General features: G+C 45.3%; 1 protein-coding gene across 6 annotated transcripts in view; it reads right to left on the minus strand.

Moving 5' to 3' along the window:
* LOC119862907 (Grid2 interacting protein) overlaps positions 1–23434 on the minus strand; it is a 114999-nt gene that overhangs the window by 23621 nt on the left and 67944 nt on the right. For all 6 annotated transcript variants that reach the window (XM_038420413.2, XM_038420410.2, XM_038420409.2 and 3 more), the window contains 7 exons: positions 16466–16720; positions 13542–13627; positions 13141–13210; positions 11085–11179; positions 7798–7981; positions 4238–4392; positions 1719–1826 (listed from right to left, as the gene is read on the minus strand). In XM_038420413.2, the coding sequence (XP_038276341.1) occupies positions 1719–1826; positions 4238–4392; positions 7798–7981; positions 11085–11179; positions 13141–13210; positions 13542–13627; positions 16466–16720 (953 nt within the window). The remainder of the gene's footprint in view (positions 1–1718; positions 1827–4237; positions 4393–7797; positions 7982–11084; positions 11180–13140; positions 13211–13541; positions 13628–16465; positions 16721–23434) is intronic.

The following is a 23434-nucleotide window of genomic DNA, read 5'->3' on the forward strand; positions in this document are numbered from 1 at the left end:
GGCCCACTGAAATCAATAGGTAAAACACTTGAGCAAGGCCTGAGCAAAATCTAGAGAAGGAATTTAGGATTTGCAGTTCAACAGGCAGAAATTCACCAGGCACCCTGCAAATCCAGCAGGTGTGGGTAGCTTGGGTTACATTCAAAGAAGCCCCTGTTTTTGGGTGTTCATCTGAATCTCTGGCACTTTTGCCACTCCTCACTAGCAGTAAATAGCAGTATCAGCCTGCCTATCTTCCAGTTTAGATTCTTTGTCACCCTGACCTCGAAAACCTTTTTAAACAAGTGGTTTGTGCAATAAAGACAGCTGGAAATCTGCTGGGTATTGTCTATGCCCAACACTCTCCTTTCAGTTTGGGACTAGTTCACTCCAAATATTATTAGGACAACAGGTCATGCTTTCCTCCTGCTTTCTTTTTTCAAAAGGGCAGCTGAGGACAATATTCCTAACCTAACAGATGCCAAATATCTGTCTGGAATGTGAGGCTTCCCTCTGGCTAATGCAGTTGTCTTGGATTCCATGCATTAATGTCAGTCACAAGAAATCCCCCTCAGCAGCAGGTTACTGGATTCTCCCAGTAGAAATGTCTTCTAACTGGCGGCTCTGACAGCATCCTCCTTTGACAGCTCAGTAACACTACAGTCCCTGTTAATGGTGACAAGTTCACATGAGGACTTCGGTTCCCATTTTTAAAAGCCCCATTATCCTCCAGGTTAGAGGCACATGAGGCTATTACGTCAGAGGAACATGGCTGGTTATGGTGAGTTGCATGGTGCTGAGAAACCAACCAGTGAGAAAAGCGCCACAGCTAGAATTCTATTCCGCACTGGGTGCCAGTGCTAAAGGAAGGTGAATTGGCTGTGACTGCATGTCCAAACTATCAAGAGGGATCTGGCAGAGAACTGAGGTGGGAGGATGGACCCAGCAGCAGTCTGATGCTCTCCTGGGGAGAGCTGCAGGGGTTTCAGGATGTTGGAAGAGGCTCTGAAGGAAAGTAAGGAGGCTGTGGCTTATCATGGGAGGAGGAATGAGGTGTTTGCTGAGGACAGAAGGAAGGCTATATCAATCCCTCAGTGCAATTCATGCACTGAGAGTGGCTGGACAGGTTAACAAGCCAGGACCTCCTTCAGAACTAGCGTTTGTGGTCCTGGGGACATTCCAAACACCATTTTAGGTGTGAGCCTTGGAAGGTCTGGACAAGCAATGATGAGATCCAGAAAGAATGATGGATCCAGACAGACAGAAGTGAGCCTCATCCTTTAATGCTGCCGTGAGGATTATCCCTGGAAGAGCCTCAGTGCAGGGGTTGTTTAGATTATTGCTAATCCACTGTGCAGGGGCTGTTTAGATTATTGCTAATCCATGGGCCTGGTGGCCCACTGTAATTCTCCCTGGCTGTCCCTCTGAGCAATGTTAGGGATCCTGAATAAATAACTTGCAGCCTCAGCCCCGGCAGCTTTTCCATTAGGACTTTCTGATGTTAAACAGTTTGTTCCTTGTCTGAAGGAACGTGGATTTGCTGCCAAGGACTGTGAGCCTGACTCTCTGCTAGATTGTACCTAGTGCTGCTATTTAGACCAGTGTCAAATCAAGGACTGAGCTGGAACAACAGCTAGAAATCCTGAATCTTGGGTCTGTGTCCTCTGGGGCCAGGGTAAATGGGAAACAGCCACAGGAGCTCTCCAAAGGGAATCTTAACAGAGCAATGAATTACCTACCTCCTGTCCCCCCTTCCTCAGGGCCTCGCGTTCGAATGCTTCCCCGACATACTGAGGCCCCTCGAACTGAAGTCCGGTGCCGTTCTTCTGCCTCTGGCTCTGCTGCAGCTGCAAAGAGACTTTATAAGTTACGGTCTGTCTTTGCAAGATGCACTGGCTCCCAGTGCTCCTAACCTACCATCTTCCTATTAATTACAACCCCAGGGACATTCAGATTTGCAGCTGCTGTTGACCACAAAGTTCTGTGAGCCTGAAATCCCACCCCCACATGGAGACAGGATCCCAGCATATATGGCTCATCAGGAATGACTCCAGAGGGAAACAGTCAACCTTCTCTTTCTCAGCCCTCTAGGGATGGGCTCCTGGCATGCAAAGCAGTCTATACTGCAGTGCAAGCTGTAAGAAGAAATCTCCAAAACCACATAGTTGATGCTGGTGTTGGGTAAAATAATCTTAGCATTACATCAGAACCTAGAGGCTATGGTGTTCAGTGCCTGGCAGGTAGGCACTCAGACAGACATCCATGAAACATTACCACAGTGGAGACGACCATTTGGTTTGGAACCAAATCAAATGAAGAGCTACCCTAAATCTGGGGTGGTTTGGCCTTCATGTTCCCAAACATGGGTATGCACACACTGTACCAGAGTACATGGAAAGTCACATGAGCACAGACTGACCTTTTATGGAAGGGAACACATCCATCAATTCCTAATGGTAAGGTCTGAATACCAGGAACTCCTGGTTTTAATTCTGCCTCTGAAATTATGTGGCCTTGGGTAAGTCACTTCAACACCCTGTGCTTCACCTCCCTCACCTGTAGAATAGGACCAGTAATGCAGACTCCTTGTAGGGCATTCTTAAATTACTATCTGTAAAGTGCTTTGAAGATGAAAAGTGATGTGTATATGCCAAACAATATTATTAATCCATTCAGAAACCCAAGCTCACATCAAATGACCTGAAGTAGATACATATCTAATCTAACCATATACACGGGGAAAGGGCTAACTTTCAAATAGCATCACCTGTAAAATACATATCTGTGCATGAAAAAGAACACATACATGTACAGTGGGTGCAATTACTTGTTTGTAGCACATTTTACTCGCGCAACTTAAATGCCTATGTTTGAAAACTGCACTCATAGAATAGGAAAGTATGACCCATTCTCTACCAGTGTTAAACTAAATTAAAACAGGCAACTGAAATCAAGACTTCAGATCTGTCTCCTGACATTATTCTGATGTTAATAATATCATTCAGAACATGTGTGCCTACACTGCAAGAGCTGGTTGCTCCTACACAAATGACTTTTCCTTCCTAAACAGATTGTGTGTAAAAAAAAAAAAAAAAAAAAGTGTGCCTCAACAAGTCCTCCCCTTCTTCAAATTGAAAACTCTTTCCTGCAGTTTTAGCCGTGATGGGTTTAAAATAAATTTATCAGCAAAATGTAAATGGTTTAAAACACAGGAATGTAAAAGTAATTAACAAATCTAGATACAAAGATTAAAACCTTTCATTCTAAATTTACCCTCTGCCTTTTTGCTGTCTGACTGTGAAGCCCATAATCCACAGCAAATCACAGTTGGTTTGTATGTTGCCATAGCAATGACAGATAGTGACAAGGAGGAAAAGGTAGGTGCGGACTTCTTCACTGCAGGATGCAATGCGATTTGCTAATGCCACCCTAAATCTCTGGGACAGAACAAAACCTCCTAGGCAGGGGCCTCCTAGGCAGAGGCTGGAATGAAGCATGTTTCTCACTTTCTTTGTGTGATCTTTTGATGGTCCTTAATTTTAACTGAACCCTAATTGAAGACATTTCTTTATGCCACATGTTGGTGACATCAGGGAAGAAATTGCATCCATTACTTACCTCTGACTGTCTCAGATGCATTCTGCCCACTAAACCATTCATCTACTCCTGGGACTTCTATCATGCTACGCTTCTGAGCAGCCTTCAAAGAGCCACCATTTTTTAAGACAACCTACCACAAAAATATTTTTCTTTCTTTCCCCCAAAATGTGAAGTTTTCTTTCAAAATTACACTGGTCCAAGGTGCAGGAAGAGCAGCCTTCAGTCCTGGACCAGTCCCAAGTTTAAAGATCAGTATCTCATGAATGATCAGAGCTAGAAACAGAGAGTCCTGATTCTGCACTGTCCTATACCATGGATAGTCATTTACACCTGTGCAAAGCGGATGTACAACACTGCCATTCTGATCAGGTTGAATTTTACACCCAGTCTTCACAGGTGTGAGTGACTATACAAGGTGCAAGGCAGGGGAGAATCAGGTCCCAGAGCTCTGTCCCATTTAAGAAAGGCTGGCAAGCCACCCTTTCTAATGAGAATTCACCACTTTTTTCTAGCCCTAGCACAACACAAGATATTTAACCTAACCTCCACTAATCTTAGGCAGCTCTTGACGATGTGATAACATGCAACAAGCCCTGATCCCCAGGGACATCAAGAGACACAGTGTGCACATGTCAGAGTACAGGAACTTTCCTCTCACCTGCCACCGACTTGTAACCAAGGAACCTGGCAATTTTTTGCTGGCAGTGCTCCTGCTCTTCGTATGTCAATAGCTGGTAGATAAACTGCCAAATGATCTGCTTGACTGGGGTGTCCAGCACAGGGTACACATCCACTATGAGAGTATCGATGTTCCTGCACAGGTGAAAAGAGAAGGCAAGACAATGATCACCTACTTTTGCTGCAGTATTCCTTCCCATGAAAACTCCCTTTTTGTTTCATCACTTTCTGTCCTATATTTTAGGTTTTAGATTTTAGCTCCTGTGGCCAGGGGCTTGTCTCTTATTTCTCTATGTAATTGTACTGGGCCCTTTATTAGCAGGCACTGCCAGCCCATTTGGCATGGCACTGGTACTTGACTCTTTAAAGCAAGAGAATTCTGGGAAATGTAGTTCTACAGAAGTCCCAGAACATGTGACTCAGGGACCATGTGAGGGCTAGGCTATAAAAAGCACTGCTCTTGGATCAGTGTGAGGCTGAGACCCATCTGAACTAGGGAAGCAGGCTTGAAGAGATTACTGGAAAGAGCTTGGGAGGAGGCAGCCTAGAGATAGGTGGAAGAAGAAAGAGAAACCCCAGGAGAGGTAAGATTTGGACAGGCAGTAAGTAGGAAGTGGCCCAGGGCAAAGTGAAGCCAGGGGTAGAGTGGCAGAGTTGAAAACAAAACTTGGAAGTCTTGTCTACCAGTCATCCACACTCGCCTCCCGAGGGATGCTGGGAATTGAAGCAATGTATATTCCTGGCTTGCCATTTGCAGTCCTCAATACAATCATTGTCAGAGACAGAGATGCTGGGATAATAATGTCTGGCGTGTTAGTTGGTGACAGGCAGCGTTATATTGTACAGTTCTGACCCTTCCAATGTTTTAGCACGTAACTGAGCAGCTAATTCTGTTTTGCTGTCCCTCATTTTCAACCAACCCTGGCAAACTACACACAAACAAAATCAAATGAGAACATAGGAGGTGTGACAGCTGATCTGACCACTAGTCCACCAAGTCTAGCTCCCTGTCTCTTGTAGTGGCCTACAGCTGGTATATCAGAGCTGGTGTATCCAAAGGACCAAGCCACAGGTGCAATGCAGCACCTGGGAGATGAAGGGTTAGCCTTTGTCTACACTACGCACCTTTCAGCAACACAGCTAAAAAGCGTGCAGTGTAGCTCCTGTTTGTTGACAGGAGAGAGCTCTCCTGCTGACAAAATTTGTCGGCAGAAGCAGCGGTGCTTTTAATCGACAAAACTTTTGTCTTTCAAGGTGTCGGGGGGGAGGGGTTAACACTTTGAATGACAAAAGTTCTCTCGTTCCATTGCCAGTGTAGACAAAGCCTTAGACTCATTACATTTAATATCTATGGGCACAATCCTGCTGCCACTGAAGACAAGGACAAAACTCTAATGTAATTAGGATCAGGCCTATCAGCTGCAAAACTGCATCTTGTTAATGACCAGCATTGAAACAAAATGCAGAATACATCATCCTCTGCTCTGTCAGGGAGTGCGTGACTGGGGAATCCATAGAGAACTGTTCTTGCCTCATGAGAGTTCAAAGCAAGGAATGCTGCTTAATCAGGGCAGGATTAGCATAATCTGTATTTGAGGAGGGCTCATTTAGCCAGCGCCAAGGCGCTAAAAGGTATCTAATCAGGTGTGGAGTTCTGAGACACTGCCAAGTAGGGACCTGATCCTGCACTCACTGATGGTGGGTGGTAATGCTCCCATTGATTTTAGTGTGTGCAGCACTGTGGCCTGAAGGTGAAGAAGAAATGAAGGAGAAGTGCTGTGAACAGTACTGTTATTGGTGCATTTCTATTTAGTATCTTATACCACTACGGACAGTTCCTCATCTTCCATGGAGCTAAATTCTGAAGCTTCCCTTGAACTCCTGAGATCAATGGGCCAATCCACTCCCTACTCCATTTCTACTTAGTTCTTACTCAGGCAAAGCTCCCAGTGAAGTCAGCAGGAGTTTGCCTGACTAGCTCCGGATAGGAGCTCTGGATTTGACCACTGGCATTTACACCTGTAAACTTGCCATAGTAACTAATATCCAGTGGAAGGGAGAGGGGAGCCAGGCTGCTTTTCCCAATGAATGCCTGCGGTCTAAGAAAGATGGTCCTGAGCAGCCCATCCAGGGACATTATCACTCCTAATATCCAAATGTCAGGCCTGATGATGGCTTTATCAGCATTGTCTGAAAAAGGTTAAGGGTCAAGGGTAGAAAACAAGTGCATTATTGAAGCTCTCAATGCCTCCATAAGATCAGTTTCAAGGCCTGCAGCAGGGCAAAGAGGATGTGTTCAATTACAGGAAGAAAAGTTTGCCAGCGGGAGGCATTCTTGTGCTAAGGCCAAGGGAACACATTTCCCAAAATGCTGAAAGGAGCAATAAGAGAGGAATAAAATGCAATGAAAACTAAACAAAAGGTGCTGACTGTAAGAACAGGACATGCTGTTGGCTCAGGGTCTGTCCAGGCAGTCAGAGACCCCTAGCTGCATGAAAAGAACAAGGTAATTTTTATGTTGGAATAAGGGGCAATTATGGATGAATCTCAAAAGGTAATAAGTTTGGATGATTCCTTGACCCCTCCGTGGGCTGGGCATCGGCCAGATGGGGCTTTCCACCCTGTTACCTCGATGCTTTCTCTGATGGACATGTACAGGGTAGTATGGAATACGGATCAGTACCCTAGTGGATGCTCATCACTTGTGGGAGAAGAGAAACTGCACCTTATGTTGCCTTCCAGCATCCTTTTCTAGCTGCTGCTTAAACAGCAGCCCTGAGTATCTCAGTAGGGGAGCAATGGCCACATCTCCTCATCCAAAGCAACAGTCCCACTGTGATACAGGGTCCCGCAGATAGTTGGGAAACATAGCCAAGAAAGTAAGGAAATCTCAGTTGAATCCTTTACACTGTTCTGGGAAGATCCCTTCAAAGCCTTATAACAACTCAACAAATCCATCCCAGATTTACTCTGGGACCAAGCATAACGGAAAAGAACAAAGTTTTGGGCTTGATCCCGCAAAGTGCTGAGTGACTTCAACTCTAAGTGAAGTCAGTGGGCATTGAGGGTGCTCAGCATCTTACAGGATCAAGTCCTTAATCCCCATAATCAGTACAGTGCAGGTATCTAGGCAATGCTGATATGGTCAATAAAGCTGATGTCTGTTCCAATCATAGAATCATAGAAGATTAGGATTGGAAGAGATCTCAGAAGATCATCTAGTCCAACCCTCTGCTCAAAGCAGGACCAACCCCAACTAAATCATCCCAGCCAGTTCTTTGTCAAGCAGGGCCTTAAAAACCTCTAAGGATTGAGATTCCACCACCTCCCTAGTAACCCATTCCAGTGATTCACCACCCTGCTAGTGAAATAGTTTTTCCTAATATCCAACAAGACCTCTCCCACTGCAACTTGAGACCATTTCTCCTTGTTCTGTCATCTGCCATCAATACCGAGACTCAGTGCTTTGATTCAAGAAGCAGATTGTAATCAGGGACACCAACACAACCAACTAAAGGAATACAGCATTTAACAAGTTACCGATGCTGAAAGAAGCCTTCAAGTGATTTGCAGATGATGTAGCGCTCAGGTGGTGTCAACAGACGTTCCAGCTGCTGATTGAAGGTCCTTCCTTGGATCTTGATGCTAGAGGGAAGTATCTCTGCCACCCACTGCAGGGAGGTGAGGACTGAGGAGGGGTTTGGGGAGTCAGCAGACTCAGAATCTGCAGCACATGGGCACAAAGGAAAGAGATTATTAAATGGATAAAGAACAGGAGGCAACACAGAATCTTAGCATCAAGTTTAGGCACCTGAATCCAGTTTCAGCCATAATACCTCTGGGGGAATCTGCATTCCAGCATGAAGAAGAGAAGTGATTTAAAGAGCTGGGAATGATTGCAGCCAAGTCTGCTGTGAAAAGACAAGAAGTACTCAAGTCCACCAATACCTATCCCTGGTTTCAGAGTAGCTTTTTTGTGGATACATGTTAGTCTGTATCCACAAAAAGAAGTACTCCTTTTCTTTTTTTCAACACCTATCCCTGTAACTACAAGGAATTTCTTCCCTTGGAGAAGAAACAAACTATCAAGGCCAAAGGGTCTCTATCCTTTAAAACAAACCTAGAAAAAAAACCTAACGTGCATAGCCTTATAACTGTACCTGACAATCCTCAAAACCTTCTGCCCTCATTTTATTAACTGTTCCACTTTTACATATACTCAGGGAAAACTCCCATTAGCTTCATGTGAGTCTTGCCTGAACAGACCTCAAGAACTGGTTCAATCTTTGTGTCTCTGATCCCTGTATACCTGCAGCTTCGATTGCCCGGGCATCCTGGACTCTGCATCCTGTTTTTATCAGTAGGAAGGACTCTGATAAGGCCAGATCAGCGAGGTAGCGCAGAGTGTGAATTATGAGTGGAAACCCACCAAGACCAATATTAAAAGGAATGTATGAGGGAGCATATGTGCAGCTTTGTCTCAAAATAAAACAGACCTAACAGACTAATTTACAAAAAACACCACAGCCACTGAAAAGCAATGTGGTGAAGAGGGTACTTTAGCTCATCAGAAGAAGATACTCTGGCTGAACCACAGCTTATCATTAACCTTGCCATTCTCAGATGTGCTGAACCCAATATAAACAGAATAAACTATCATGGAGCTTCTATTCTTTCAATAGGCCTGACATTTAATCAGTACAAAAAGAGACTTTTAGACCTTTCTCTGCTCTTTTGGACGTGGTTTACGTCCCCTCATGAGTCATATTTTCTAAAGTGAAGGATTCTTTTTAAGAATAGTAAATATACACAAAATCATATACCTTCTTTTTCTAAAAAGAAAAGGAGTACTTGTGGCACCTTAGAGACTAACAAACTTATTTGATGCATCCGATGAAGTGAGAGCTGTAGCTCACGAAAGCTTATGCTCAAATACATTTGTTAGTCTCTAAGGTGCCACAAGTCCTCCTTTTCTTTTTGCAAATACAGACTAACACGGCTGCTTCTCTGAATCCTTTCTTTTCTATAGAACCTTCTGCTGAGAATCTCAAAGCACTTTACAAACATGAATGTACTTAGCCCTCGCAACACCCTCTTTGAGTGCAATATTATTCAAATGTTATACTTGGGTACACTGAGGCACAAAGAGGTCAAATTACTTTGCCACAGTCTCGCTGTACTGCTCCTACCACTGAAGTACAGCCGCCTCTGGAGCGGAACACAGCAGCTGTTTAACAGTGCACTGCAATACTGCACAACCGTTTGAGACAGGAAATAAAGAAAATTGTATCCAACAGAACCTAGAGAGGGAATTTAGGGCTACAAAATGTAATTACTCAAGTAGGCATTTGGCAAGGCACCAGAACTAAAAACCAGACATTTTTTTTTTTTTTTTTTTGCGAGGAAGGCTGGTCCAATGGTTGGTGCACCAGCCTAGGTGTCCCAGGTTCAATTCCCTGCTCTGCCACAAACTTTCTGTGTGACCTTGGACAAGTCATTTAGCCTCTTTGTGTCTCAGTTCCCAATCTGGGATAATAGCACTGCCCTCCCTCACTGGGGTGCTGGGAGAATAAATCCAATAAAGACTGTAAAGTGCATTGGGATCTACTGATGCAAAGTGCTATGTAAGAAATAGATATTAATTATTATTATTTATTATTATTCATTATTAAGTAGCTAGGATTCCAGTTTTCCTTCTCATTCAAAAGACAGCACTTTCAGCAGCACCAAGCCCCTAACACTGGGCTCTGAAATGGATTCAGTAGTGAGGGAAAGGGAACAGTACCATTCATGGAATCCCAATAGTATTTCCTGAGGCTATGTGTTCCTTGGCAGCATTCCAACAAAATACTGACCAAGCCTGCCCTGGGCTTAGGAACTGCCTTAGGGCTTGTCTACACTGCATCAAAGTACAGATGATGGGCGTGTGAACTGTAGGCACCACAGTGCTGTGCTCTAACTGGCCCAAGTGCATGCTGCTGGCATGAACTAAAATGTATCTAGTTCATATTACTGCACTCCTGTTTGAAAGAGGACTATTTAATGAACCTTTTCGTTCACACCAGCAGCAGCCACACAGAGCAGTTAGAGCATAGTGCTTTTGTGCACTCTGTAATTACACACCCTCCCCCACCCACCTCCCCATAGTCCACAGTGCAGTGCAGTGTAGACATAGCTTCAGTCACCTATACATTGTGGGCCACGCTCTCCTCTCCGCTGCACTGAAGTCAATGGAGTTGCTCTGGTGAAACATTAGAATTTGCCCCATATGTTCTGATGACTCTGACATTCTCACCACAAGTTACACAGGATAAATTATTCTGAACACAGCAGAATTACATTAAATAAGAGGTACAAAATTACATATTCAACAACATATGCACTGGTGTGTTCATTTAGTCATATACACTGCACAGGCTTTGAACGCAGGTCATTCTAAAGGGCCAGCACAGGAAATTAACAGCAGTATGGTGATCCCTTGGATAGCAGTGTGTGTCTGAGACCAAGCTTGCTCCCTCAAGACTGGCAGCAGCAACTCTGACTGCAGAGAAAGAATGCTCAGCTGTTGTGGGAGGAACTACCTTTCATCACGATCCAGTGACTCTCCAGCTAACTCAGGAGCAGTGTCAGGCTCAAGCCAATATGTGAAATTTGATGGGGAGCATAGGAGAAACCTGGCAGATTCCTTCACCAGGTTTAGTGGTTTGAAGGATAGTCATCCCCACCCCACCCCCAGCCCCACCATGCGCTGACATGGCAAATTCATGAGTGAATTCCAGGTTTTCCATTCTGTCTACCTGTTGTGCATTTCTCTTTAGTAATCTTACCAACTGAAAAATGGACCATCCCTTCTTCCACAACCAGGGTAGGCATTGCCCCACTGCCCTGCAGCATGGACACCACCTTATCATGGGAGCAATTCCTGCAGAGCCAGACAAAGAGAACCCAGATAAATAACACTTTCAGAGTCTGCACTGCACCCACCATTCGTGACATGGGCATCTCTGAAGTCTCCTAAGGATGGAAACGATTGACAAGAAAAGTAGGGCTCATCTAATAAGAACATAACAAGTTTGGGGGACACACCCAAACCAGGGCACAATGGCAGGTGTTTGACAGCTACATCCCTTGGTATAAAATGGAGAAGACCACAGCTGCCTTCACCTTTAAGACTGGGACTATAAATTCAGCCTGCTGCTCAGACTGAGGTAGAATATGGTACTCTAGCTGTAGTCTCCCTGGGCTGCAGCTCTGCGTTAGAGATGTAGGAGCAAATTCTGCTCATGGTTACATCTATCCCATGCAGAACAGAATCTAGCAGTGGATCTCATTGTAGAACATTTATGGGATGCTCTTGGCCATGCCTGCAGCATGGAATAACTACAGAGCATGTATATGGAGGGAGTCAAGGAGTCTGTTGTGACTAATGAAGAAGGCACTTCTGCAGCTCATGCTGATAGACTCCTTAACTGATCTTTCCATCTAACATGATATACTTTCAGAGAGCCTTGTCTCCCTCTTCTCTTTCTACATAAAGAGAAGATCCAAAGTGAGGACAAAACACATTTTTCCTGCTGAGGGTACTGCCATTTTGGATAAAGTACAAGCAGACCTGAGACATTGTTTGTCAAAATGCAGGATCAGAGGGTAATCTACAAATAGTCTCAGCTGTTTTCAGGGGATGCTGCTTCAGCCAAAAGTTTGCTGAATCAGCTGAAAACCGAGAACTCAGGAACCAGCCAAAGTGGCATTAGATGTTTAACCTTTAAATATTAATCACTCTTTTACCATGCAGACTGTTCTAGCACTTCACTTCTGCTTATTGTACAGTAAGATTTAGCACTAGAATAAATGCTATTGTCATTGTATAATGGGACACAGAGTGAGCCAAGATTTGGTGGGGTTGGACTGCTTTGTTTTTTATAATCCTTTTTAGTGCAAATAGTAGGTTGAGAAAAGTAGTTCTGGATGGAAATACTACTGTCTGTGTAGTTTTATGCTCAGGATCCTGTTCCGGGGTGATTCATGGACTGGTTTGTACCTTGCCCCTTCCACACTATTTAATACATGGAACTGAATTGACATTGATTCGAGTCAGAGGTTCCAGGATTGTTACATTTAAGAGCTGTATTGTTTATATTTCACGCATTATGCATGGCTATTGGCAGAATGAACTGTAAATAAATGAAGGGAATGGAAGACAAGAGTCTGGAATTCTAATCTTACAGAAATGAATATATTAAAATAAAACATTTGCATGAGGCCAGGATCACTGCAGAGACATCTATGCCTGCATATATATGTTACACACACACACACACACACACACACACACACACCTTGCACAAAAGCACCTCAGACCTTACATAAATAGCCACTCAGTGCACATATCTACCATATCCTTCCTCACAAACTTACACACCTCTCATGTTCATGAACACAGTTGTGCTTGGCTATTTCACACTATCCTGGGTTCTCATAAAAAATGGCCACACTGGGTCAGACCAATGGTCCATCTAGCCCAGTATCCTGTCTTCCGACAGTGGCCAGTCCCAGATGGCAAAAACAGAACACAGTACTTATTGAGTGAGCCATCCCCTGCCATCCAGTCCCAGCTTCTGGCAGTCAGAGGTTTAGGGACACTCTGAGCATGGGGTTGCATCCATGACTATCAGCCACCGATGGACCCATCCTCCATGAATTTATCTTTTTTTAATCCAGTTATGCTTTTGGCCTTCACAACATCCACCAGCAATGAGTCCCACAGGTTGACTGTGCATTGTGTGAAGAAGTACTTCCTTATGTTTGTTTTAAACCTGCTGCCTATTAAGTACCATCATTTAAGCCATTTTGAAGATACAGTTTTAACAGCCAGCATCTCACCTCATATCCAGCCCATTGAGAAATAAGATTCGGTCTCCAGCTTTGAGAGCAGCCTTCTCAGCTGGGCTGCCTAAATATAGGAGGAAATTAAATCGGTCACTTAGCTGTACTGGTCTTTTAGTGTGGGATATATTAAGGCTGCTGACAAAGTAACATGCAGATTGTGGATATGGTTACAGTTACAGGGGACTCTGCTTAGAGGGAAGTTAGTCTATTGGAAGAATGACTTCACTAGATAAGGTCCAATTCATAAAGATACTCTGGGGCAAAGCAGCTTGACAGCATCAAAGGGCCGAGAGTTTACGTTAAAGTAATAAAAACAAATAATGTTTCTGGCAGCCATTCAGACTAGATCTTGGGTGTAAAACTCAATGTCACCTGGTAATGTCAGGTTTCCTTACCAGGCAGAATGGACTCAATCCACACGGGGGCATGTCCACGTAACGTGAAGCCAAAGCTTTTGCTGCCTTTGTAAACTCGAACAGTTCTGCAGGTGGAAAATCAAAACCCAAAAGGAAAATCAAAACCTAACAAGCTTTTGGTTCCTGTTTCATATTCCCTTCCTCCATCATGGCACGTTTTGAACCTTTTTCGCACTGGATTTCACTAGCACTGAATTGGGCGCCCCCTACTTAAGGTGGATAAAAATTGATGATTTTTTTTAAATAAAAAAATTCCGATTTTTAAAAAATTTAAATTAGAGTTTTTAAATTTAAATCAGAGTTTTTGGTTTAAATTAAATGCAGGTTTATTTTTTAAACATAAACCTATTTAAAATTGCCAACCAATGTTAAAGCCTAAACTTATTATAATCTATTAAAATCATTACAATGAAATACAGAACAAGAATATTAAGCCTGACATGTTTTCTGCCAAATTTTAAAGAAAGTTCCAAATGAAACTTTCTGGAAGCTAAAGCTTAGCGTGCATTAACATGAGAGCTTTTGGCACAGAGCAGATTGGGGACTGAGGAGAGAGGAAGGGATGCCAGCAGCAGCAAGAGCTGCTCAGGTCTTGGAAGGAGAGTCAGAACACCCACTCCTGCTCTCCTTTGGAAATTTCCTTTCTAAGTCATTAATTAACAAATTAAAAAATTCCGATTTTTAAAAAATTTAAATTAGAGTTTTTAAATTTAAATCAGAGTTTTTGGTTTAAATTAAATGCAGGTTTATTTTTTAAACATAAACCTATTTAAAATTGCCAACCAATGTTAAAGCCTAAACTTATTATAATCTATTAAAATCATTACAATGAAATACAGAACAAGAATACTAAGCCTGACATGTTTTCTGCCAAATTTTAAAGAAAGTTTCAAATGAAACTTTCTGGAAGCTAAAGCTTAGCGTGCATTAACACGAGAGCTTTTGGCACAGAGCAGATTGGGGACTGAGGAGAGAGGAAGGGATGCCAGCAGCAGCAAGAGCTGCTCAGGTCTTGGAAGGAGAGTCAGAACACCCACTCCTGCTCTCCTTTGGAAATTTCCTTTCTAAGTCATTAATTAACAAATGTTTAATGGTGCAGTTTAGCAGAAATACTATATTCTTAACATGAAGACACAGAGACATGGTTACCTAAAGATGCAAACAATAAGGGGGAAGAATTTCTTGAGGTGATACTAAGACTAATTGAACATGGAAAATTTGGGGGGAGCATTAAAAAAAATCTTCCCCTCAGTTTGTTAGACTGTGGAATTGTGTCAGAGAAATGATGAAAGCCCTCTCACTTGGGCCACTTAAAACTAGACTGGATACAGCTCTGGAAAGCTTCTTATAAGGACTGATCCTGTGCTGGCAGGGAGATGGACTGCATGGAGTTTTGATTAGTTCCATCTCTGGCTTCTGTGCACCAAACTCCACCCTGACTTCCATAAAGGTGTACCTGGTGTAAATCGGGGCAGAATTTAGTTTGCTGATTCTGTGAAATACAACAAGGATGCAAGAGCAAGGGAGAATCTGTGTTATAACCCCCTTGGGAGGTACCAAGGGATCACCCTCACTCCACCCTGCCTGGAACATTCTCTTTGTAATTAGGCAATCCTAATCCGGTGGCTCCCATGGACAGGGCAGGATGGGGCTTTTCATGCTTTTGTATTAAGATGAGACAATTTTTTATTGAAAAAGCTGAATGGTCTGAACTGGCCCAGCACTCTGGTGTTACTATGGCACATCTAATTACAGTTAGCACAAGCCTGAGATTTGAACTCAATTCCTTGCTCTATCCTGGCAGGAACTGGGAGTGCCATGGTGGTGACGTGCTGGGACCCAGAGAGAAAGTAGCTTGGGTCAATCTGTAGACACTTCTGGACACTTTAGGCATAGCATTCGTAAGCTCTGGAGAGAGCCACATTCAGCCCTTCTCAACCAGGGGGAGGTCCAGTCACTCTGACGTAGATAAGGAGGGGAGTCAAAGTAACTCAAGAGATGAGACTCTGGACTACAAGAGAAGTGTGGGAGGCTCTTCTACACCTGGGGAGGGAACGGACTGGTCCCAACTCGTGGGAAATCCTGCCTGCAGAGGGATTTGTTCTGTGCTTGTGCCCATCAGTAAGATTCTGGTAGGCGTGTAAGCAATTTAAGCATCTCATGATGGCTTTACAGTCAGTCCCGTAGGAGGATTCACCAGCTGTGATGACAATGAAAAAAAGAGGCCAGCACATTCTTTTGTGAAGTATGAAATGAGATCAGAAGGGAAGGGAACACATATCCTACTAGTCACTGGAGAATGGTTCAAACAGGCTCCTTGAGGCCTCCAAGCATTCTGAGGTCTAGTCACATGGGGCCATGGAAACGTATGTTTCACACCTCTCATCCCTTCCCCCAATTTCTGCTACAGCTTCTAGTGGCTACCCATAGATGGTGCTGAGAAGTTCCCAACAATCATACAATCCAGCATATGCTCTGAGAAACTGAACACTGTGCATGCAGCCTACTATGGGGACCTACATCGCATCAGACCTGGGCCATGCAGGAAGGAATTCCACAATCCCTAGCAGAGAACGCCCTTTTTCCCAGAAAGAATTCATTGAAACAACTTTAGAAAACCAACTGAAATTAAAGGATCTACCAGGAGATGGGCCTGAACTGTGACGTGAAGCCCAAACTTTCCCAGAGTTCAAAGGGGAGATGGTTACAAAAAGGCCACAATTCAGTCTCATTTCTATACTAAATTCACTTGCTATGAGTCACCGAAGTCCTGTTTTTAATCTCTTCCCTTTTCCCCATGTCTCTCTCCCCATTACAGTGCACCTGCTCCTTCACAATAACCAAGCTTTGTTATACTAAAGACCAACCAGCTTTGCATTTGAAGATTAAAGGAAGGACGTTACCTGCGGGCAGTCCCTGATCCCACACTGCTAGTGATCAGAGAAGTTGTCTTCCGCAAACCCTTGCTGGCTTCCTCATGGCTCCGAGGCACCGAGCTTGCCCTGGTCGACACTAGCAGCCGCTCCTGGTGGTCTTCGCTGCGGCTGCGCCTCAGCCGATTGGTGTGCTGCTCGCTCTTTGACCGGCAGAGTTTGCTGATCAGGCTCTGGGACACCACTTCATCAAAGCGCTGCCGGTGTTTCTTGGGGATGAAGATCCTGGCAAACAGGACAGAGGAGGCAAATCAGAAGAGGAACAAAGCCAGCAGCGCCCCAGTTGTGGTGGCAGGGCTCTGGGTTCAGTGGCACCTGCGGAAAAGATCAAAGTGGCCTCCTGCAGCACTAAACCCCACTGCACCATAAATCCATCAGCCTTCCAAACAGCAACTCATACAAGCATACAGGACCACACCCAGTGGGCACGATTATCACATCTTTGGCTAAATCACCTGCTGGATATTTTTGTAAGATTCTGTTGCAAAGTCCTCCCCACAACTCCTTACAGCTCCAGTCAATCCTGAAAAAGCGCTAATGCCACCCTCTATAGAGCGGATGTAATTTGGGATCAACGGCCATGAAAACGAGAGGGATTTCTTCCAGCAGAGATGGATTTAAACAACTCTATTGCCCACCCTGAGCCCTGCTGCCCAAGCCCTGGGATAGCGGCGGCGGGGCTCTGGCGGGGATTTAAGGGGCTCCGGGGCAGTAGCGGCAGCTGGATCCCCGGGCCCTTTAAATCCCCGCCTGAGCCCTGCTGCCGCTACCCAAGGGTTTTGGCAGCAGGGCTCCGGCAGGGATTTAAAGGGCCGGGGCAGTAGGGGTGGCTGGACCTCCGGCGATCTTTAAATTCCCACCAGAGCCCCCCCCCCCACCCCAGGGTTTTGGCAGCAGGGCTCAGCTGGGGATTTAAAGGGCCGGGGCAGTAGGGGTGGCTGGACCTCCGGGGCTCTTTAAATTCCTGCCAGAGCCCCCCCACCCCTACCCCAGAGCTCGGGCAGCAGGGCTCAGGCAGGGATTTAACGGGCTCGGGGCTCCAGCAGCTGCTACCACAACAGAGCCCCAGGCCCTTTAAATCCCCTCCGGAGCCCCGCTGCCGCTACCCCAGGGCTTCGGCAGCTGGCCTCAGGCGGGGATTTAAAGGGCCACAATAGGGTAGCGGAGGCTGGAGCTCTGGGGCCCTTTAAATCCTCGCCTGAGCCCTGCTGCCGAAGCCCTGAGGTAGCGGTAGCTGGGCTCCATCGGGGATTTAAAGGGCCCCAGGGCTCCAGCCACCACTACCGCCCCGGCCCTTTATATGCCCTCCGGAGCCCCGCTGCCTCTACCCCAGGGCTTGGGCAGCAGGGCTGAGGCGGGAATTTAAAGGGCCCCAGGGCAGTAGCGGTGGCTGGAGCTCCGGGGCCCTTTAAATCCCCGCCTGAGCCCTGCTGCCTGAGCCCCGGGGTAGTGGCGGTGGGGCTCTGCTGGGGATTTAAGGGGCTCTGGGGCAGTAGCAGCGGCTGGATCCCCGGGCCCTTTAAATCCCCGCCAGAGCCCCACTGCAGTCGCTACCCCACGGCTCGGGCAGCAAGGCTCAGGCTGGGATTTAAAGGGCCCTGGAGCTCCAGCCGCCGCTACTGCTCCGGGGCCCTTTAAATCCCCGCCAGAGCCCACTGCTGCTACCCCACGGCTCGGGCAGCAAGGCTCAGGCTGGGATTTAAAGGGCCCTGGAGCTCCAGCCGCCGCTACTGCTCCGGGGCCCTTTAAATCCCCGCCAGAGCCCACTGCTGCTACCCCACGGCTCGGGCAGCAAGGCTCAGGCTGGGATTTAAAGGGCCCTGGAGCTCCAGCCGCCGCTACTGCTCCGGGGCCCTTTAAATCCCCGCCAGCGCCCACTGCTGCTACCCCGGGGCTCGGGCAGCAGGGCTCAGGCCGAGATTTAAAGGGCCCCGGGGCAGTAGCAGTGGCTGGAGCTCCAGGGCCCTTTAAATCCCCACCAGAGCCTCACTGCCGCTACCCCAGGGCTCAGGCAGCAGGGCTCAGGCGGGGATTTAAAGGGCCCCGGGGCATGGGGTAGGGCAGCTGGAGCTCCGGGGCCCTTTAAATCCCTGCCGCCGCTACCCCAGGGCTTTAAATTGCCCTCTCTGAAAGTCGGTCCTAGTACAGCGCACCAGCTCTTACCGGTATGCTGTACCGGGGCGTACCGGCTTACTTTCACCTCTCCCCCCACCCCAACAAAGATCTGCTTCCCCTGGCCTGACAGCGGTTTGTGCCATGTTTCCTGGTTGAATCAGAGTCATGTATTCCCAGGCAGTGCTCCCCCTTTCCATTCGGGGATGTGACCTGAGGAGCTGAAGGAGGTGGGGGACCATGGAATCAGCGTGCATCTCTTCCTGCCTGTGCCCTTTGCTAGCAGCAATCAGCTGTGCACCATGCCATCTGCTGCTCACTGCCTCACTGCTCTGAGTAAGGGATCTGGACCCCATGGCTCCTCCCTGTATCCTGACTTGAGTTTTCCCTTTCTAGTCTTCCCTTTGTCTTTCCATAAGGAACTTTGGCTTCATAGTCAACATCAGTCATTGGTATAGATCCAGATCTAAACTTTGCTTTGACTTTCACCTCATGCAACCTCAGCCCAGTATCTGATAAGCAGAGTGCAGCACACAGTACAGAGAACTCTACTGCTGGGGTCATTTTGGCTGAAACCAATTTCCTGAGCTAGGCTTTGGCTAAAAGATTTGTGCACAACAGAGAGCAACCTTCTTCTCTTTGTTACATTAGGTTCAGTGCTAGGGTGACCAGATGTCCCGATTTTATAGGGGCAGTCCCCAATTTTTGTTTTTTTTTGTTATATAGGCTCCTATTACCCCCCCACCCCCCTCCCCATTTTTCACATTTGCTGTCTGGTCACCTTATTCAGTGCCAACTGAACCCCTTGAAGACCATATCTTTGTCTGATAAATATTATACATACTCTCCGTCTTCATTTGTCTGGCAAGCTGGAAAATACCAGGATCTACCAGCAAACACAGAATTATCCACAGAAAAAACAGATTCATTCAGGTTTTGAGTATATGAGAAAATTTCTTCTGCCTCTGCACGTCTCTTGTGTCATCCCTTCTCTTGCAGTTTATTCAAGGTGAATCAATGGCTCCCATGGAACTGATTAGCATGTTCCCACTAGGAGATCAGTAAACTCTCCGAAGTATACAAGGAGGAGGAGCAGGCTCCCACCATTAACAATGACTGTCTCGCTCACTCCCCTGGAGCCTTAGCTTTCCAGTATAGACCAGTTCACATAGAAGACTGGTCTCCATTCAGTTTCTGAGCTTTTTTTTTTTTTTTTTTTTTTTTGCCAATAATTGGCTCTTTATTATTCATTTTGCACCCAGTTCTTACTTCAGCCCCACTGGCAGTACCATCAACGGCATGCACATCAGATAGTCAGAGGCCCCACTTTCCTGGATAAAGCTTTAGGCTTCAGCACATGGAGCAAATTTTCATTTCCACTTACTGTCTGGAATAGTGACTTAATGACATCCCAATTCACCCCAGTCCCACCCATTTGGTTTGCACTAGTTAGGGAATTCTTGGGAAACTGGAATTTTTTAGCATTTCTATAGTAACCATCCTTATAACTCAATATACCTCCATAGGGTGTCTTATTGTCATTCTGTTCTTCCACAATTGTTCTTGTTCACTACCCAATACATTCTGGCTAGAGTCAATAGTTTATTACCTTGCAACCGTGTTGTCTTCTGGTAATCAAAATGAACTCAGTGCATAAAAAAAATTTCTAATATCTACGGCGAGCTAGGGACCCATGGTTTACAGCTTCCAAATAATCTAGGTTAAAGATCACAAAGGGTATACATCAAGTTTTTGCTGAATTATAAGCAGAATTATTGGGCCAAACTCAGTGCTGGTTTCACAAGACCCAGCTCCATTACGTTAGTGGAGTTGTGGCCTCCTATCCAGGTGTTGAATCTGGCTCACTGTCTGACAGCCATCTATTAGTGAACACAAATCAAGCAGAGAAGAAGCTGATGGAATAATGACTGAACATCAAGAGAGGGATTGAATGGATAGTTCAGAGGAACTAAAGGTGGGATGCAGAATCAAGTAATCAGCCCAGGACAGTGGTGACCAAAAGTCATTACCATCTGATTGCTGTTTGGTGCCTTCTGTGAAATGAGTTTGTGGGTGTCAGGCCAGTTCTCAGGATGCAGCCATCCATTCACTTAAACTCCCATTACAAATGGCATTAGATGGTAATCTAAAGCCCTGGGACTGTTTAGGCCATGAGGACTGAATTACTCTCTAACCCATCGAGTGGTTCCTCCAGGTCAAATTTAACACACGTTGGTGGGGAACAGCACTTCTGTTGCCTGTGCAATGCCCATTCTGTGGAGAAGCAGAGAAATCCCAAGAAGCAATCTGGCCCCTTCTGCCAGCATTAACATTTATTTTAAAATATTTAAAAGAAAAACAATCCCTGACTGTGCTTAGAAAATAATAAAAGGAGTACTTGTGGCACCTTAAAGACTAACAAATTTATTAGAGCATAAGCTTTCGTGAGCTACAGCTCACTTCATCGGATGCATTTGGTGGGAAAAAAAAAAAAAAAAAAAAAAAGAAAATAATGAGTGTCTCTGCTGCAGCAGGAATGTTTAGCATTTGCAGCCACAACTGTCAAAGGCATCAAGCTCCCAGGAGTGTTGTCCCCCTTTATTTAGGCAACTCATCAAAAGGGATTTGGGGGAAAAAAAAAGGATGAATTCAGGGAAGTGGGAGGAGGGAGGGCTTTAAATCCCATATCTACCAAGTACATGATGGCTTTAACTCTCTCATAGTGAAAAGCAGAACTCAAAACTAGTGTTCATACATTAATAATACGTAGCAACAAACTGCTTACAAGCCCCCTGAGACTGAAATATGTTCATGTTAAATTTGGTGATTGCCTAAAAAAAAGAATTAACACATTCATAAAAATCAGTGTGTTTGTGAATAAGTGGCTGTGACATGATACAAGGACACTGCCTAGCCCAGACCTTAAAGGGTTAACATAGCAGTCTAGCAGGAGCAGGGAAGGGCTGTCTAGGAGGGTGGATAGCAGGACTGGAGCGCTGCTTACAAGTCTGCATGTGGGGAGTGGTGGCTGTAGTTGCTGTCTTTGTCTTGCTATTGCCAGTTTTGCTCTGTTTGGACTCTCTCTAAGCTCTTATAAAGGTGGCCCTGGGAAGAAGGGACCACAACTAACTGCAGGCTGCCTGACTGCTGTGTTTTGTGGGCTGGGAAATCAGCACATCCCCCGCCCCCCCAAACCCCGTCCCAGTGACACAGAAGAGAAGATTACATTCCTTTTTTAAAAGGTGACAACAAATAGCTCACCTGGCACTAACTGCAACCCTCCTGGGAAGTAGGACAGCACCATCCCTATTTCTCAGATGAGGATGACTGTGCCCCAGCTATACCAAAATCCACTGTGTGCGACTCCCTTTAGCTCCCACTATTTATTGGCATTGAAGAAACTGTTCTCTGCACATCTAGAGCTTATATTTAGGAAAATGCAAGGGTGTTTCTGAAGGTTATGTGATCTGAACCCTTAATAATTCTCAAAAGGGAGCAGGTGTTATCTGTCTGCATGCTGAACAGAACAGATACCAGCTGATTAATCTCTAAATATGAGCCTTTTCAATATTTTGGATCGAAGCCTAAGCCAAGTGTTGCTCCCCAGATTCTTTGGTCTGGGAACACCCCCGATGGGGAGCAAGGGCCATGCAGCTGGCACAGTCATAGTCACTCTTGCACCAAAAGTGCACCTGCTTACAATATGTTATACCGTGCAGCTCTCCTTTTTGCATCCATGTTGGTAGGCCACTGAATTAAAAAAGCATTTGAGCACTAAATCTCCTTGTTAGCAATAATGCACTAGCTTAGCAAAACGCCAGGGACTGGATCATAAATTACAACGAGTAACTGCCTCAAGATTCACATTTGGGGTGGCTGAGTAAAAACTCCATATTAGACCACAAACACCCTGCAACCTCATCAAAGCAGAGTATATCTGTGAAGTTTATTGGAAAGCCCAGCAAAGGGACAGCAGCTCCCCACAGATCAACTCTGGGCTTGATTCTGCCTGAGTCTCACAGAAGTTGTGCGATTCAGCAGGGAGCAGGCTTTTATGTTGCCATTAGAAGGAATTGTAATGCCCTAAAAAAGTCACAAAGTGGAGTGTCTTGTGCCTGCTCAGAGCCACTCCTTAAAACAGGTCCTTAGATTGGCTTGGTAACTCATTCCACACAGGTTTCAGAGTTGCAGCCGTGTTAGTCTGTATCCACAAAAAGAACAGAAGTACTTGTGGCACCTTAGAGACTAACAAATTTATTAGAGCATAAGCTTTCGTGCGCTACAGCTCACTTCATCGGATGCACAGAACGGAACATATAGTAAGAAGAAATATATATACATACAGATAAGTTGGAAGTTGCCATACAAACTGTGAGAGGCTAATTAGTTAAGATGAGCTATCATCAGCAGGAGAAAAAAAACTTTTGTAGTGATAATCAAGATGGCCCATTTAGACAGTTGACAAGAAGGTGTGAGGATATTTAACTTTAGGAAAATAGATTAAATATGTGTAATGACCCAGCCACACCCAGTCTCTGTTCAAACCCAAGTTAATGGTATCTAGTTTGCATATTAATTCAAGCTCAGCAGTTTCTTGTTGGAGTCTGTTTTTGAAGCTTTTCTTTTACAAAATTCAGAGTAGCAGCCGTGTTAGTCTGTATTCGCAAAAAGAAAAGGAGTACTTGTGGCACGTTAGAGACTAACAAATTTATTTGAGCATAAGCTACAGCTCACTTCATCGGATGCATTCGGTGGAAAATACAGCATTTTCCATGAATACAGCATTTTCAATGAAGTGAGCTGTAGCTCACGAAAGCTTATGCTCAA

This window comes from Dermochelys coriacea, chromosome 10 (genome assembly GCF_009764565.3).
Source record: "Dermochelys coriacea isolate rDerCor1 chromosome 10, rDerCor1.pri.v4, whole genome shotgun sequence".
Classification (NCBI taxonomy): Eukaryota; Metazoa; Chordata; order Testudines; family Dermochelyidae; genus Dermochelys; species Dermochelys coriacea.